At 39.8% G+C, this 17,330-nt stretch overlaps 1 protein-coding gene across 1 annotated transcript in view; it reads left to right on the top strand.

Annotated features, from left to right (window-relative positions):
• Positions 1-16,901, top strand: part of rai14 (retinoic acid induced 14) — a 54,986-nt gene extending 38,085 nt beyond the window's left edge. The window contains exons 8-21 of the mRNA XM_085358168.1: positions 4,934-5,040; positions 5,194-5,378; positions 5,865-5,890; positions 6,253-6,339; positions 7,968-8,057; positions 8,237-8,362; positions 8,878-8,979; positions 12,613-13,320; positions 13,532-14,010; positions 14,645-14,813; positions 14,924-15,091; positions 15,167-15,325; positions 15,694-15,759; positions 15,997-16,901. Of these exons, the coding sequence (XP_085214294.1) occupies positions 4,934-5,040; positions 5,194-5,378; positions 5,865-5,890; positions 6,253-6,339; positions 7,968-8,057; positions 8,237-8,362; positions 8,878-8,979; positions 12,613-13,320; positions 13,532-14,010; positions 14,645-14,813; positions 14,924-15,091; positions 15,167-15,325; positions 15,694-15,759; positions 15,997-16,083 (2,559 nt within the window). The 3' untranslated portion in view covers positions 16,084-16,901. The remainder of the gene's footprint in view (positions 1-4,933; positions 5,041-5,193; positions 5,379-5,864; positions 5,891-6,252; positions 6,340-7,967; positions 8,058-8,236; positions 8,363-8,877; positions 8,980-12,612; positions 13,321-13,531; positions 14,011-14,644; positions 14,814-14,923; positions 15,092-15,166; positions 15,326-15,693; positions 15,760-15,996) is intronic.
• Positions 16,902-17,330: the final 429 nt, after the last annotated feature.

Below are 17,330 nucleotides of genomic sequence, written 5' to 3'. Positions count from 1 at the left end.
TTATTCATAGCCTTTTCCTTTTTTGTTTTCTTTAGGTCACGAGCAGTTGTCCAAGCATTTCACTACATATCGTACTGTGTATGACTGTGTACGTGACAAATAAAATTTGAATTTGAATTGTAGAAATTGACTATAACTGTGTCCTTCATTTGGTTGGTGGGCGCAGTTAGGATCCATTTCAATTATACCAAACTGAGGAAAAAAATTTTATATTTTATTTTGAAGTGAACTGTCCTTTTGAAAGCTCACATCACAAGGTGCTCAGCTGTCCTGTCTTTATAATGACTGGCTCTGTGTAACTGCTCATTTTCCTTATGTTAAACACAGTTTGTGATCTGCGTTGGGGTAATACGTGTACCCTGCTTTCGAGTCATAGCTCAAACATTTCTACATGGCAAAATTACAGCATTTGTGTGCATTCCTGGCAGCATGGCTAAAATTAAAGCATGAGTCAAATTTTGGCTCGTATAGTGGAGAACATCCATATACAGTATACAAGGAAGTAGCTGGGTGAGTGCAAGATTGGAAACAAAGATAAATATTTCTACAACATAAAATGATTGTTGTCTTTAATGGCGCTCAACTACCTGAGAACTGAGACTCTTCCCACTGATTCATTTTCCTGCCATTTTTCATGAGTAAGAGGTGTTGTTCTTACATTTAATAGTCCCATGCAGAGGCCTGCATGTATGTGCAGTATCAGTGTGTACATGAAACAAGAAAATGAAAGTATGCAGCTACTTGTAAATGATCTGGTTTTGTTAGGCTCCAAGATGTCTGGTCCATTATCTTCTATGTTTAATGACCAAAATCAACAACTTCATTAGGTATAGCTGGTCAGCTGCTTGTTGTGAAACTCAGTGCCTTTAAGATATAGATTACCTGATTATTATTATTATTATTATTTTAATTATAGAGGTTAATTTATAGAGGTAGCCCCACTGAGTCTCAATGTCTCATTTACTAGCAAGACCTGTTTCAGACAAACATATTAAAATTACAATGAAGTTCAAACAGCATGGGGAAGAAAGGTGATTTAAGTGACTGAATTTAGCATGTTTGTTGATGTTAGATGGGCTGGTCTCAGTATATTAAAAACTGCTGATTTACTGGGATTTTCCTGCACAACCACCACTATAGAACAGTTAAACTGTCAAATTTTATATTCTGGGTCACATATAGCACATTTTGAGTTTAAGTGGGCCGGACCAGTGAAAGTGCCCCTTCAGTCAGTGTAAAGAAATTTAATTAAACCTTTATTATAGTTCAGAAATAGCTCAGAAAAAGAAGCGCAGTTTCAACTGTGTGTCTCAGTTTTATTACATTATAAATATAAAAAGCATGAGAAGACCACACTGGAAGCGAGTCCTGTCAGTAAAGAACAGAAAACTGAGATTGCAGTTTAAAATTGGACAAATTGGAAAAATGTTTGCCTCATCTGACAAGTCTTAATTTCTGCTGCAATATTTAGACGGTTGGATGAGAATTTAGTGGAAACAACATGAAAACATTGATCTATCCTGCCTAGTATCAACAGTTCAGGCTTGTGGTGGCAGTGTAATATTTGGGGGGCATATTTTTTTGGCACACTTTGGTCCCTTAGTACCAACTGAGCATTGTTACTGACCATGTGTATCCCTTTGTGACAACTTCTGTTAACTGCTTCCAGCAGGATAAAGCCCCATTTCACCAAACTCATATTTCAAACTGGTTTCTTGAGCATGACAATATGTTCACTGTACTCGAATTGCCACCAGATCTCAGTCCAACAGAGCACCTTTGTGGTGTGGTGAAACAGGAGATTGTCATCATGGATGTGTCATCTGACAAGTCTTCAGGAACTATGTGATGCTGTCATGTCAATATGGACCAAATGTTTTAAAGAAATATTTTCAGCACCTTGTTGAATCTGTGCCATGAAGTATTATGGTGGGCCTGAAAGCAAAAGGAGGTCTAACCCAGTGCTAGCAATGTGTAACTAATTAAGTAGCCATTGACTGTACATGCAACCAGCAGACTGACGGTTTTAGGATCCTGTTCATACAAACAAAGACACTATTTGGATTTAAACCAGTTTTCAGGTGGCAAATGAACATATAATGGTAATGCTGAGAATACTGTTGCATGGTGAGTGTATTCAGGTTTAAGCAGAGCTGTGTTTTTATTTTAGTTGTCTTGATTGACAGGCCTCTCTGACTGTAACACCTTGTCCTAACAGTTAACTTGTCATGCATCACCTCTGCCCAGCGTTTACACTGTTGCCCATATTTGGGTAATATGGCTTTAAATGTCAGACACGATGACAGCAAGTTAGAAACACAGCGAGTAACACATGCCAGCAAACTAGCAGTAATACACCTGTGCGCCCACATGCCTTTATACACACGCATTGAACCTATTACCCAGAGAAGAACAAAATTACTTCTGTCTTTTAGATTCCAGAGAAATATAAAACACAGACAGGGCAAACACAGACACATGCCTGTTAAAGTGTTTAGCAGAGCTCAGAGGAACCCAGAGCATAGTTCTGTTCTCTGTGGTGTGTGAAAGCAGCAGCCTTGTAATATAAAACACACACAAAACTATGCTGACAGACGTTAGTGCTTCTTGAAGTTCGTTTTCCTACTTTTTTTTTTTTTTTTTTTTCAGGAAAGACTTGGATCCCCCTCCCCCAAACATGTTTCACAGTGGAAATGTCTGTTAAACAACTCAGTGCTGAAGAGTATTATCTATTGCTCCTCATAGTTTTTAGAAACTACAGTGGCTTGCAAAAGTATTCGGCCCCCTTGAACTTTTTCACATTTTGTCACATTACAGCCACAAACATGAATCAATTTTATTGGAATTCCACGTGAAAGACCAACACAAAGTGGTGCACACGTGAGAAGTGCAACGAAAATCATACATGATTCCAAACATTTGTTACAAATAAATAACTGCAAAGCGGGGTGTGCGTAATTATTCAGCTCCCTGAGTCAATACTTTGTAGAACCACCTTTTGCTGCAATTACAGCTGCCAGTCTTTTAGGGCATGTCTCTACCAGCTTTGCACATCTAGAGACTGAAATCCTTGCCCATTCTTCTTTGCAAAACAGCTCCAGCTCAGTCAGGTTAGATGGACAGCGTTTGTGAACAGTAGTTTTCAGATCTTGCCACAGATTCTCGATTGGATTTAGATCTGGACTTTGACTGGGTCATTCTAACACATGGATATGTTTTGTTTTAAACCATTCCATTGTTGCCCTGGCTTCATGTTTAGGGTCGTTGTCCTGCTGGAAGGCGAACCTCCGCCCCAGTCTCAAGTCTTTTGCAGATTCCAAGATGTTTTCTTCCAAGATTGCCCTGTATTTGGCTCCATCCATCTTCCCATCAACTCTGACCAGCTTCCCTGTCCCTGCTGAAGAGAAGCACCCCCAGAGCATGATGCTGCCACCACCATATTTGACAGTGGGGATGGTGTGTTCAGAGTGATGTGTAGTGTTATTTTTCCGCCACAAATAGCGCTTTGCATTTTGGCCACCAGAAAGTTCCATTTTGGTCTCATCTGACCAGAGCACCTTCTTCCACATGTTTGCTGTGTCCCCCACATGGCTTGTTGCAAACTGCAAATGGGACTTCTTATGGTTTTCTGTTAACAATGACTTTCTTCTTGCCACTCTTCCATAAAGGCCAACTTTGTGCAGTGCACGACTAATAGTTGTCCTATGGACAGATTCCCCCACCTGAGCTGTAGATCTCTGCAGCTTGTCCAGAGTCACCATGGGCCTCTTGGCTGCATTTCTGATCAGCGCTCTCCTTGTTCGGTCTGTGAGTTTAGGTGGACGGCCTTGTCTTGGTAGGTTTACAGTTGTGCCATACTCCTTCCATTTCTGAATGATCGCTTGAACAGTGCTCCGTGGGATGTTCAAGGCTTGGGAAATCTTTTTGTAGCCTAAGCCTGCTTTAAATTTCTCAGTAACTATCCCTGACCTGTCTGGTGTCTAAATCCAATCAAGAATCTGTGGCAAGATCTGAAAACTGCTGTTCACAAACGCTGTCCATCTAACCTGACTGAGCTGGAGCTGTTTTGCAAAGAAGAATGGGCAAGGATTTCAGTCTCTAGATGTGCAAAGCTGGTAGAGACATACCCTAAAAGACTGGCAGCTGTAATTGCAGCAAAAGGTGATTCTACAAAGTATTGACTCAGGGGGTTGAATAATTACGCACACCCCACTTTTCAGTTATTTATTTGTAAAAAATGTTTGGAATCATGTATGATTTTCGTTCCACTTCTCATGTGTGCACCACTTTGTGTTGGTCTTTCACGTGGAATTCCAATAAAATTGATTCATGTTTGTGGCTGTAATGTGACAAAATGTGGAAAAGTTCAAGGGCGCCGAATACTTTTGCAAGCCACTGTATACCCTTATGCCTGTGATGAAGTAGCTCTCTCTAGACTGGGAATTTCCCTTATCCATCTTAGGCAGTCAAATATTTATGCTTGAGCATTACAAGACTGAGGTTAAGTGAAGGGTTACACTTGGGGTCAGACCCTGACAGTCCTGGAGAAAAATGGGATAGCCTGTCTTATGAAATACTGCAGTCATCCACCAACTCTCTGCAACCTGCTGAGCTCAATCAGTAATATGATTTGGGGGATTTTCCCATGCTCTTATTTCTTTCATCTTAAACATACCATCTGAATTTTTTCTGTTTATCTGCTGGGGAATTCATTTAGAGCAGCAGACATTCACTCATTTTTCACACAGGCCTGAGATTTTTCTCACCTTACACACAGTTACCATAGTCTGTCAAGGCCCACGCTGTGACTAGTTATATTGCTGTGGGTGTGCGTCCATTTAAATCTGTGTCATGTTGTCTTGTCTTTTATTTTTCTCTATAGGATGATTTTAGTCATTTTGTTTTCTCGTTTTTATGTTTGTTTCTCCTATAGGATGGCCTCACTTCCTTGCTGTTGGCAGCCAAACACAGTCATGCAGAAGTATGCAGCACTTTGCTCGACTTTGGTTCTGAAATCAACGCTTCTGACAACAGTGGCAGGTATACAAAACAAAAAAACAACAAAAAAAGACCCCAACAAAGTCGACACACAATAAGACACAGGGAAAAAATTACAAATAAATTGTTGCTCATTGTAGGATATTTGATTGATGTTGAAGTGGTGATCAGTATGCTGTGTTGTCTGTGTTGTAGGACGGCCTTGATGCTCGCAACCGAGTCCAACGCAGTATCTGTTGTTGAAGTGTTGGTTCAGAGAGGAGCAGACTTGTCAGCTGTAGATGCAGAAGGCCATGAGGTTTTACATTACGCTAAGGTCTCAGGCAGCTCTGAAACCAAAACTGCCCTTTCAGCTGCACTAAACAAGCATCAGGTCTCAGGTAAGAGTTGTGCATAAACACAAACCTACAGTTCAGAGAAAGATAGGAAGTGAGTGCAGGTGGCTTTATGCAAGTGTTGAGGAAGTATTCAGTAAAGGTTTGTATGTAAATTTTGCGGACAATGTCACTCAGGCTGCGGTAGGCAGGCATATTTGTTTTTAGTTTTTTCCCCCTCCCCCCTTAAGGGCATTGCAGTGAACCAGTACATTTCCAGGGAAACTTACTCTGTACCTAATCTCAGTCTTAACCCTAACCAAAAACAATGTGAGATCCAGTCTTAATGCTTTCAGGGTTTTTTTGCCCTCCCAAAACCTGATCAGTGCCAATAAAAACACACATACTGCCCCTGTGAGACAGAGATCCATACTGCTCTGGGTTCAACACAAGTTAACACTGCCACCTGCAGTTGGTTTCCTGTTACTGTTGAATTTTTCTTAGATGTTTAGTGTGTTGTACCTAACAATACCTTTCCATCTTTTTTGGCAGATACGAAGTCTCCTAAAAGTCCCCAGGTAAGATATCGACCATCAAAAGTACTAAAACATGTGAAATTCCACAGCGGATGACAGTGAATAAACATTTTAGCACTGCCAACTGATTTATAGAATTAGGAAGTAAAATAAGGAATAAAACCAACTTCAGACTAATTTCAGTTTCATAGCTACAAATAATATAGTTCAGTTTCTCTCATATGTTAGTGTCATAATTCCGAGCTTTGAAAAAAAAAACTTTAATTGCTGTTTTTGAAAAAGAAACCTTAATTCTTACTGTAGCACCCACCGATTGACTCCTCTTACTAACCAGCACTGAATCCCACTTTTCTTTCTCTTTTTTTGGTCACCTTCCCTCTCTGCCTCTTTTGCTGGCTCTTCAGCATGATCAAGTAGCTAAGATAAGTGATGAACGGATCATAACTCCCAAAAAACGAAAAGCACCTCCACCTCCCATTAGCCCACCTCAGGTAAATGCATGTGTCTATGTCTGGCAGCTTGTACCAGTGTGCCACTCTCCATATTAATATTAATGCATGTTTGTAGTGTATTCATACAAAGTAATATAAGAACAAAATCAGCGATTGCTTATTTACATACTATCTGTAAAGGTCTCTTCGACAAACTATTAACTGATTTCTGGTGAGAAAATATCAGCCAAATTTTTCTGTTGATGTGCATGTATAATCACTGGCCACTTTATTAGGTACAGCTTTCTAGTACTGGGTTGGAGCCTCTTTTGACTTCAGAACTGCCACAAGTCTCCATGGCAGATTTAATTAGGGGCTGGAAACATTCCTCAGAGATTTTGGTCCATATTGGCATGTTAGCATCAGATGTCCATAATGCAAGTCTCCCATTTCACCACATCCTGAAGAGCTGGTGACATTGGAGGTCATTTGAGTACCCTGTATTCCTTGTCATGTTCAAGAAACCAGTTTGAGATTGTTTCAGCTTTGTGGTGTGGCATGTTATGCTAGAGGACATGGTTAGCAACAATACCCAGGTATTAAGTGATGCTAAGTTGTTAGTAATAGGTGCAAAGTAAAAAAAGAATATATGCCAAGCATCAGATTCTCCATTCTCATGTTCAGTTTGAACTTATTACACATGCGGACTGTCTGGACACAAGGCAGGATGGATCCATGCTTTCATCATGCTTACTCACAATTTTGACCCTGCTATCTGAATCTTGCAGCAGAAATCAATACTCATTAGACAAGGCCACATTTTTTCCAGTCTTCTATTGTCTAATTTTGATGAGTCTGTGCCAATCAAAAGCCTCGCGTTCCTGTTCTTGGAGGATTTGGAGATGTTCTTCTGCAAGCCTCGATCGTATCAAGTGGTTATTTGAGTTACTGCTGTCTTCCTATTGGCTTAACGCAGTCCAGCAATGCTTCTCAGTTATCTAGCATCAGCAAGTAATTTTCACCCAGAGAACTACTGCTCACTGGATATTTTATCCCTTTCTGACCATTTTCTGTAAACCCTAGAGATGTTTTTTGTAGGAAAACCCATTAGATCAGCAGTTTCTTTAATAATCAGAAATTCTGTTACTCAGTTTGAACTTCAGCAGGTTGTCTTGACCAAGTATACATGCTTATATGTATTGAGTTGATGTCATGTGATTCGCTGATTAGGTATTTAGTATTAGGTATACTGAGCAGTTTAACAGGTAACCTATTAACGTGGCCAGTGTGTATATTTTATGCACTGACATAATTTATGTTATTTTAGTTGTTTAGTAAAACATTTCAAGTAAGTTATGTTATACATATGGGTTCAAAGTGCACACCATCAGCTTTAATTGTAAGGTTTTTGTATCCAAATTCAATTAAAAGTTTAGCGATTACAACTCTTTTAGCATTTAATATCTCTCTCTCTCTTTTTTTTTATTTTTATTTTTTATTAAGAGGCCAAAGGAAAAAATTGTGGAAAGTGTGGTGTTTGCATTTGCAAGCTGTTTCTATAAACAGTCAGTGCAGTACAGGACATCCTTAGGGATTGTAAAATGTCTGAGAGATGGTAGCGACATTAAAAGTGGACAAATCAATGATAGTAATTTATCAGGAAAATTAATGCAACAATCCTCCTTTAGAGCTCTGGACCCTCTTCCCCTTCAATTGTTACATCTACTGGCACTCCAGCATCCAACAAAAGTGACACTCCTAAAAGATTCAACTACAAGGTAACAGAAAAACACAAGGTATTAAAAAAGAAATATGAAAGTAAAAGCTGCATTAGCCTTTAGGCTTCCATTTTAAGTACTTGGGTAAATTCTTTCCATCAGCCTTCATATGATGTTTTTTTTTCCTCCCAGTTTTTTCTGCCACTCGTCACTCCTTTCTCCTCCCCTTTTTTTCACAGGAAGATGAGATCAGAGGAACAGCATTGAAAGAGGAGGTTGACAAGGAGAGAAACATGCTGCTGGAAACAATCAAAGACCTGAAGCAAACGGTGGAGACGGTGACGGGTCCTGAGCTGGATACAAAGGTGACTAATATATAGTTGACAACACTTTGGTGCTTTATTTAAATTCCATATATGCAGGTTTTTAAACCGGGTGTATTGACTAGACCAAATTATCTGGAGAAAAATAATTAAATTAATAATAAGTATTAGCATGCCTTGTTCATGTGAGTACCCCACATAGAGTAAATATACTGCATTTATATGTATTTTATATGAAAGTTAATCTCTTTTCATGCATTTAGGAAAAACTTGAATCAGAGATGTTTGTGTTGTGCATATTTTTAACTGAATATTTTAACTTTAGATTAATCTTAAACAGTTTTCTACGTATAATATGTTTACAAAGAAGCCAGCCTGCTTTTGTAGTTTAGTGCTAAACAAACACAACAGCTTTTCAGCATTCTTGAAGGAGGTCTATACTAAGCTTAAGACGTGCCACGACTCGTGTTGTTTTTCAGTAGGCAGGTAGTGGTCCTTAGCGTTGTCTTTATGCCTCAGTCTGGTATGTGAATGTATGTGTGTGTATGTCCTGGCAGGCCGAGCAAAGTTTCACAGCGTCTGCTGCTCTGGTTTCTGTTCTGCAAGCCAAGATTATGGCTCTCACTTTGGAAAACCAGCAACTTGCAAGCAAACTTAAGGTATGTAACCCATTCATTCATGCTCAGGAGTTTAGCTATGAAATAAACAACCAAAAACAATCAACGAAACAACAGTAAACTGCTTGTTTAAGCCAGGTTACTACTGCAGATTGTTTAAAGTGATAGATTTTTAAAAAAATGTTTTCTGTTTTTTAACAAACCACAAATAATGTAGTAGAAGTAGAGAAAAACAGAAGCACAGAAGAAGTCGGCTTACAGTATTTCGGTGTTTGATCCTTTTATGCCCGGCGGGAAATCATGAAGATGATGAATGCCTCTTTACTGAGCGTGCTCGTTACACTTAGGAAATAGGAATGTGTCAGTTTAACTACAGATTACGTGACATTTGTTTGTGATTTAAGCCGGAGCCTGAAAAGCTTACGAAGACGATTGCGGTGGTTTTTGAAAGCGTTTAAGACTTCGAACAACAGGATTCAGTTTACAAGTATACTATTGTTTTGTTCCGTTTTTCACATTAATAAACACACAGAATAATTACACTTTTGTTTGTGTTTCCATTCTAAGTTTTGTCCTAGAGCTTATTTAAAGCATATTAAAAAGGTAATAACTTGTGTACTCTTTATGGTTAGCTGAATGCCTGGGAGCACTAGGAAAACTGCAGAAAAACTCAGCCTAACAACAACAACAGGATTACCAGCAAACTGCACATTCTTAAAAGAAGGCAACCTATAGTGTGCATATGCATCAGTGCAATGACCTTACTGGCTTATGTGTCACGTGCAACGGTGTGTGTTTATTTCTGGTAACCAAAACGTAGTCCAAGTTTTACATGTTTTAATTTAATGTTACTTTTAAATGTAATATTACTCAACACTGGTTTCTGTTTAACCTTCTAACCTTCTCTTTGATATTTGGGCTGATTGGGACCCAATGAGTGTAAAAACAAAGAATCACCAGATTTTTTTATTTTTTTTTACCTGATTTTTTTGTTCCTAAGAAAAACGAGAGCCACATATGAGGATATTCGTTTAAAATTTTGATAAAACAGTAGCAGTATAATGTCCTCATAAGTAGATATCAGGCCCTAGTAGAGCAAAATTAAATATTTTGGTCTAAATAACTCAAAATGTGATGTTCACATATGTGGACGCCAGGTCCTAGGAGGTTAAATAAATAAAGCTGACACTCTAATTATCCCTCCTGTCCTCCCTTAATGCTGCTAAGTGTTGCTCAGTACACTTGAGTAAATGAGCAATAATCCATTTGTGTAATATCTTATATTTAATTGTTAATTTAGTGGGTGTGTGCATTATTAATTAATCTGCCAATCCTGATCAAATTAAACAGTTGACCCAGCTTTGTGGTATTTTCATAAAGTGACTGTGCCCTAAAATTGTGTAAATGTGGCTGAGATTGAATCCACCAGATTGTGTGATAAAAAGAAAACATGGCCACTGGCTGTGGGTTGTAGTAAGAAGTGCCCTAAGTGTTCAGTAAGAATAGAAAAGTGAAAGTTTATAGTGTATTTTCATATTCATATAATTTTTTTTATAAATATAAATTGGAAAAAATATTTTATATGAAAAATTTGACTCCTATTCTTAAGACACCCACAGCTATATAAATACTAGAGATGGACCAATCCGATATTATGTATCGTATGTGTCACGTGATAGAGCGGCTGTCTCTTCGAGACCTGTCGGCGGTCTGGTGGAGCATTTGGAGCCTCACTACATGCTTCCAAACCGCGGCATTTAATTTCGAAGAAAACTATCCCAGAGAAGTAAAGCAAATGTGTATAAGTTCATCTCTGAATGTTTGAATAGTATTTCCGCGTTAAGCTAAACAACTGATATTTGGAGCCACAGCTGGACTGGCCATCGGAGTTTCATATTGAGGAGAAAAGGAATCGATTTGTCTCGTACTTCAGCTAGAATGGAAAAAAGACACAAAGCTGGAGTTATTCTGTTTTTGCTGCACAGCTGCCTCTTCTTCTCTCATTCTCTCCCCCTTCCTCCCCTGTTGCTACTTCAACCATGAAACTGATCAATGATCAGCTGGTCGGCTTTTCTGTCGCAAGTCCCGTTTTTCTTGTTTGTTTATCGCCCACTTTGCGCCAGAAAGAGGAGACCAGCGGATAAACAACAGTAGCACGTTTAAGCGTGGTCAGCTGTTGTTAGAATTGATTTAATATTACTTTCTAGTATTCGCTGGTGTTTGCTGGAGCCACGGCTGTAAAAGCTACTGCTCATTATATCGGTTTGGATATGTGGTGAGAGGGAAACATGAAGATGAAACCAGGAGATGTCCTGATGTTACTGAATCATCAAAGCTGAACAGTGATGGAGAAACAGGTTTACCTTTTAGGTGACAAGAATGAGTTGAAGGGAAGTTATGAACTGTTTCTGAGAGACAAATAACACCAGGATCCTTTTTTATGTAGCTGACAGCTGGTAACTGTGGAGGGGCGGGTCTAGCAAAGTTTTGCCAGGGGGGCTAGGCAGGGCATTAACAGGGAGAGGGGGGCACAAAAAATACTTTTCTTTGTTATTTCATTTAAAATGACTAACTTTTAATAAATAATTATCTGAATCTTACAACCAAAGTGGTCATCTGATTAAATGTCTAGAAATCCATAATTGTATACAAGTCTAATAATAATAATAATGGATTGGATTTATAAAGCGCTTTTCGGGGCCCTCAAAGCGCTTTACAATGCCACTATTCATTCACTCTCACATTCACACACTGGTGGAGGCAGCTACAGTTGTAGCCACAGCTGCCCTGGGGCAGACTGACAGAAGCGAGGCTGCCATATCGCGCCATCGGCCCCTCTGGCCAACACCAGTAGGCGGTAGGGTCTTGTCCAAGGACACAACGACCAGGACAGAGAGCCCAGGGATCGAACCGGCGACCTTCCGGTTACAGATGCGATTCCCAACCCCCTGAGCCACGGTCGCCCCTAATATATACCCTAGTAAGCTATAGTACTTTTTCATTTGGGAAGGTACCATCTGTGCAGTCTGCAATTGAAGAATTGAAGAAAGATGTTGAATCTATTTAATTATTGCAGAAAAATAACTGATTTCTGTGCATTTGTTTTACACTTACATTAAATTAAAGTTGATTGCGTCGATTAAGCATCGTGAGGTGGGGGGTGGTTCCCTAATATTTTTGCTGGGAGTTGGCAACCCTGCTAGTTAGGTTGTTTAATATTTCTGCTAAGTACTCTTTAAAACACCAGAATAGGGAGGATGGTCCAGGTTTAAGTGCATTAGATTGATCAGTGTTGCTGAACTATGAAATATTTTGGGTGCAGTGTATTTTTTGCATACAGGTATAACAGAATAGCTTTAGTGTTGTTGTTTATTTAAACTTGAGTATGAACTTATAAAAAATGCAGCAAGATATTAAAAAACAGTTTTATTGATTACAAAATACACTATATCGGATTCATATCAGTATCGGCAGATATCCACATTTATGATATCGATATCAGACATAAAAAGTGGTATCGTGTCATGTCTAATAAATACCTCTGTTTTTTTCTTTGTAATTAATCAATCCAAGCGAATGTGAGAGAAAAACATAGCTGCAGTTTCATTACTGAGCTTTTTGTATTTCCAGCCTCACTCACTTTCATTCACTTTTGCCTGTTCCCTCATCCCACAGAAACATCCATCCCTCCAAGGAAATGAAAACCTGAAGGAGAGGAGTCGTCCAAACAGCATTGCCTCCAACTCATCTTTCCACTCTACCCAGGATGAGTTTGAGTCATTGCCTCAAGTCCCCTCCACCACTCAAGTAGAAGGGGAAGATCCAGGAGCTGACTCTGTGATACTGGAGGAAGACGAGAGGGAGAAACTACGAGGAGGAGGCGAAGAGGAGATCAGATTGTTAAGGCAGACATTAGAGAAAGTTCAGATAAAACTGCTTGAAACCAGGAAGGAAAACCAGTCGCTTCAGACTCAGCTGAAGCCAGAGCGAAGCAGGGAAAGAGAGGACAATGAAAGCGAGAGAGGAAGAGAGAGAGAGCTGATGGAGAGTCTAGCAGAGCTGCAAGCCAAGCTGACTGACACTCAGGAGAGATACCACCAAGCTGTGGAGGAAGTGGAGAATCTGAGAGTACAGGTGGGAACGAGAGAACGAGAGAGCCAGAGGCTTACATCATCCACACTTGAACATGAAGTAACGCAGCTAAAGGCCCAGCTCGCCCAATCAGAGTCAGAGGTAGATAAAGCAACACAACATATCAAACGTCTGGAAGAGGCACTGAAGAAGACGGAGGATGATAGAGAGAGCGCTAAAGAGAAAGAACAGAGGGCAGCACAACTTGAGGAGCTGTACAAGGAGGCACAGGAGGAAGTCAGGGTGCTCCAGGTAAATGCAGGGTTCTTCTATATGAACAAAATTGATTTGTCCAACCTTTGTAGTCTGTTTCATCTCTGCTTGAGGCTGACAATTCAAGATTTAGCTGATATCAGAGGAGCAGAGTTTTTTTTTTTTTTTCTTTAGACTGCTTTTTAAAATGCAGTTCGCCACATATCATTCATCTTTATGGCCTGCAATTTATCCCCTTTCTGTTGCTTAGGAGGCTCTAAAGGGCACAGTGCCTGTTGAATCTGCAGCCAAAGACTTTGAAGAGATGAAGGCTGCCCGAGATGAGGAAATCACTGGACTGCAGCTCCGCTGCAGGGAACTTTCACGCTCCTACAGTGAAACCAAAAATCAGCTCAATGCCACTCAGAAACAGCTGGCTGAAGCTCAAGCTGAGAAGAGTACCTCCCCCTCTCCAACTTTGGAACAACAGGTGCAGGTGTTAAACAGTAAGGTGGAGGAGCTGCAGAGGCTGCTAGCTGAGGCTGAGAAGAAATATTCATCTGCTCAAGAGGAGATTTCACTACTGAGGAAGGCGGCAGAGGTTCAGGCACAGAGCTCCGTGGCTCTTGCTGATCAAATGCAGGTGATGTCGTCTCTGGGTAATGCGATCAAAGAGCTGGAAAATGAGGTGGAAGCCTTGAAAGAGGAGCTACATCAAAAGACCACGCAGGTGGAGGCTCTTCAACACAGGTGAGTGAAAAATAGCAACACAAACACAAAACTAAATATGTCAAATTTTGATGATGAACATGTTTCCTATTTTTTACTGAGCTCCACCTTGGTTGGCTACAACAAAAATCTTACTTATACATTGACGCACCTGTATAAATAACCTTTTGGATAATGTGAAATGATAACAAGTAAAAGAACCTAATATTGTACTAATGATTATCAGTAAATGAGTATAAAATTAAGGCACAGACTATATATAAAAGAAGGATGCACATAGTGTACCACAAAATCACCGATAGGTCTTGTGGTGTAGCAGCCTCAAGTTTAGCATAATGATGCCAAAAGTGATCATAATGAGGTAATAGAGTGCTAGTATTAGTGTTATCAGCTAATACTAATTGGCTTGTTTAGGAATGTATATCTGTAGAATGGCAAGTTAATGAAAGAAAAAAACAAGCTGACTAATCTTGATTGTTAGAGAAATACATTTATCTCATTTTTTTTAAAATATGAAAATGAAAAAAATAAAAGATATTAAAATATATTCACATCAATTACAGGGTTACTGGGTTTATCCATTTCCATTAAATGTTCCTCCCTGCTAGAATAAAATGTACTTCTATTTACTACCATGTGTCCCCTTCACAAACAGGCTGACAGCTGAGAAGGATGTCACCCCAGATGACTCAGTCTCCCGCGTGGAGCATGACACAGTGCGGGAGCAGCTGGAAGGTGAAGTGAACCATCTGACACACCTCCTCCAGGAGGCCCTCAGGAAGCAGGATGAGATGGCCCTGGAGGCTGCTGATGCCTGGCAGAAGGTGGGAGGATAGGCAAAAACAACATATCCACTTTCCAAAGGCTCTTTTCTCTCTAACATTTAGTACTATCTATTCTTAACACTTATCTTAACCGCTCATCCATCCATCAGGCACGGGATAATGGTGCAGAGCGAGAAGCCCTGCAGGAGCTAGTTATGTCAAAGGAGAAGGAGAACCAGACGCTGACCTCCAAACTGGCCGAGTCCCAGGATGCTGTGTGTCAGCTCAAACAGCTGGTGGAGAATCACACTGCATCAGAGAGAGAAAAGAACAAGAGGGTCAGTAAGGAAATGGCAGCTAAAAGTATTTTCATTTCACGGTGAACTTGTTCAACTTGTTCTATCTTGTTGTAGATAGATGACCTGTCTCGAGAGGTGGTGAAACTGAAGGATGCCTTAAACAGCCTATCACAGCTCTCCTACAGCTCCTGCTCCCCCTCCAAACGACAGCAGCAAAATCAGCAACTCGAGACGATGCAGCAGCAAATCAAACAACTGCAGTACCAGCTTGCTGTAAGATTTCTCATTAATAATTAGCGAATCGGTTTAAAAGCTCCACAAAGGTCACAGAAATGTTCCCTTAAACTGCTTTTGTAATAAGTTACAGCACAATCTGTCAACACACACACACACACACACACACACACACACACACACACACACACACACACGTATAACAGCCAAAGCACAGCCATGGAAACAGCCACATTCCCAGGTTTGCCACCCCCAGGCTTCAGTTATAATCAGAGAGATCTGATGAGCTTATTCCTTACTGGAGTCACAACAGTGCAACCTTCTGGGGGCTCTGTAAATTACTTACACTAGCTTTGATATAAATAAAGTACAGTTGTTAAGTTTGGGTTTGCCTCATGTCTTTTTAGGAGTCAAAGAAGCAACACAGTGAAGTAGTGTCAGTTTACAGAATGCACCTCCTCTATGCTGTTCAGGTAAGTCCATCCATTTGTTTATGTCTTCTTGGACTACAGCTTAATGATGTTCACTTTTAAGGGATCAGGTCACCCTAACTAACTTTAAGTCAGGCATTCAGATACTTTTGTTTGTGATTCGTTGGAAGGTTTTTCAAATGAATGTCACTTAATATTATCCACCTAGTAATCACTTTAGCAGTTGTTTTCTTTATTTTTAGTCAGTTGACTAACTGACCGTCTGTCTTGGACCTTTAGGGTCAGATGGACGAGGACGTCCAGAAAGCCTTGAAGCAGATCCTGATGATGTGCAAGATGCCAAGCCAAGCCAACGAAGCCTCCTGAGACAAGCAGGGAGTGCTTTACCAAAAGCATGTTGTCAGACACACGGTGCCTCTGGATGAAGCTTGAGGATTTGTTTATAAGGAACTGGTTTACAATCAGGTGTTCATTGCCTTTACCTAATGTCATTTTGACCCAGTTACCTAACCTACACCTGGTATCAACATGTCTAGGTAGCTTACTGTAATGTGAACGCACATGTAGTTGAAGTCGGCCGTGTCCTCCCAGCTCATCTTCTTGTTAATCACATCGCATGCACAATCAAGACAATGAGAGGCTGTTTTAATACCAGGATGAATGCAAACATTCATGGACCGGCTGTCAGGATCTAGATATAGTGTGCATGTTCATACCAGGTGGAATTGGGGCGTTAATGTTAGCATGTTTGTCAGGTCAGGGTTGTGCTCATCAGCTCACTGATAATTCAGATAAACAGAGGAACCAGGTGTTTATCGTGTGTGTGTACCAGCCAAATTTAAAGTGTGTACATGTTAACACTACACTGAAGATGTGCAGTAACCCTAAATCACATGCAGTTCCACACATGCACCCATCAGCCCAGTGAAAACAGTGAGTCCGTTTCTGTTCAAGTGTCTATTTTATAATACAGCAGTGTTAGTATTATCTGAGTTTGCTGTAAAATGTTAACTGTCCACAATTTCCCGATAGAATTAAAATCATTTGTGCTGTGTTAACAATTGCATGAGTCTTTGCTCTACAGCAGCTCAAAAATTGCTGGACTTGTATGTAGAAAAAGCAAAATGCTGTTTGATTTTTTCCTATCAGTTAAAAAAAAAAATGTAAAAAAAATAATCATTATTGAGCCGTTTTACCCTGTCGTGTTTTTTTTTTTTTTTTTTTTTTTAAATAACTGTACTTAAATGATAAGGGTTGATATCTTAGATGTCCTTGTTTTGTGTCAATGTTTTTCCTCGAATATAACAACGCACTATTGTTCCAGTGGCACCTGAATTAGAACATTTTCCTCTTAATATTATTATTATTATTATTTTTACATATGAGGGGTTAACTGTTTACTGTAGTAAAAAAGTAACAAATCTGAATTGTAACAAAAGTCCAGCAGTGGGCTGAATATTTTTGTCTTTCTGACACAGAGGGGGATAAGAGTTTTACTTTTTATATTCCCTCTACTCTTCTAAGAGTTGCAATCTCTTACATGAAAAGCATGTAAAATGTATTGCTTGATATCAGATGGTTGAGTTGTGTAAAAACAAAACACAAGTTCTCCT

The sequence above is a fragment of the Diplotaxodon limnothrissa genome, linkage group LG7, assembly GCF_057381915.1.
Source record: "Diplotaxodon limnothrissa isolate DT_005_m linkage group LG7, D_limnothrissa_male_GT1.1, whole genome shotgun sequence".
NCBI lineage: Eukaryota > Metazoa > Chordata > Actinopteri > Cichliformes > Cichlidae > Diplotaxodon > Diplotaxodon limnothrissa.
The sequence above is the reverse complement of the archived record's forward strand: the minus strand, read 5'-3'. Positions and strand labels throughout refer to the sequence as shown.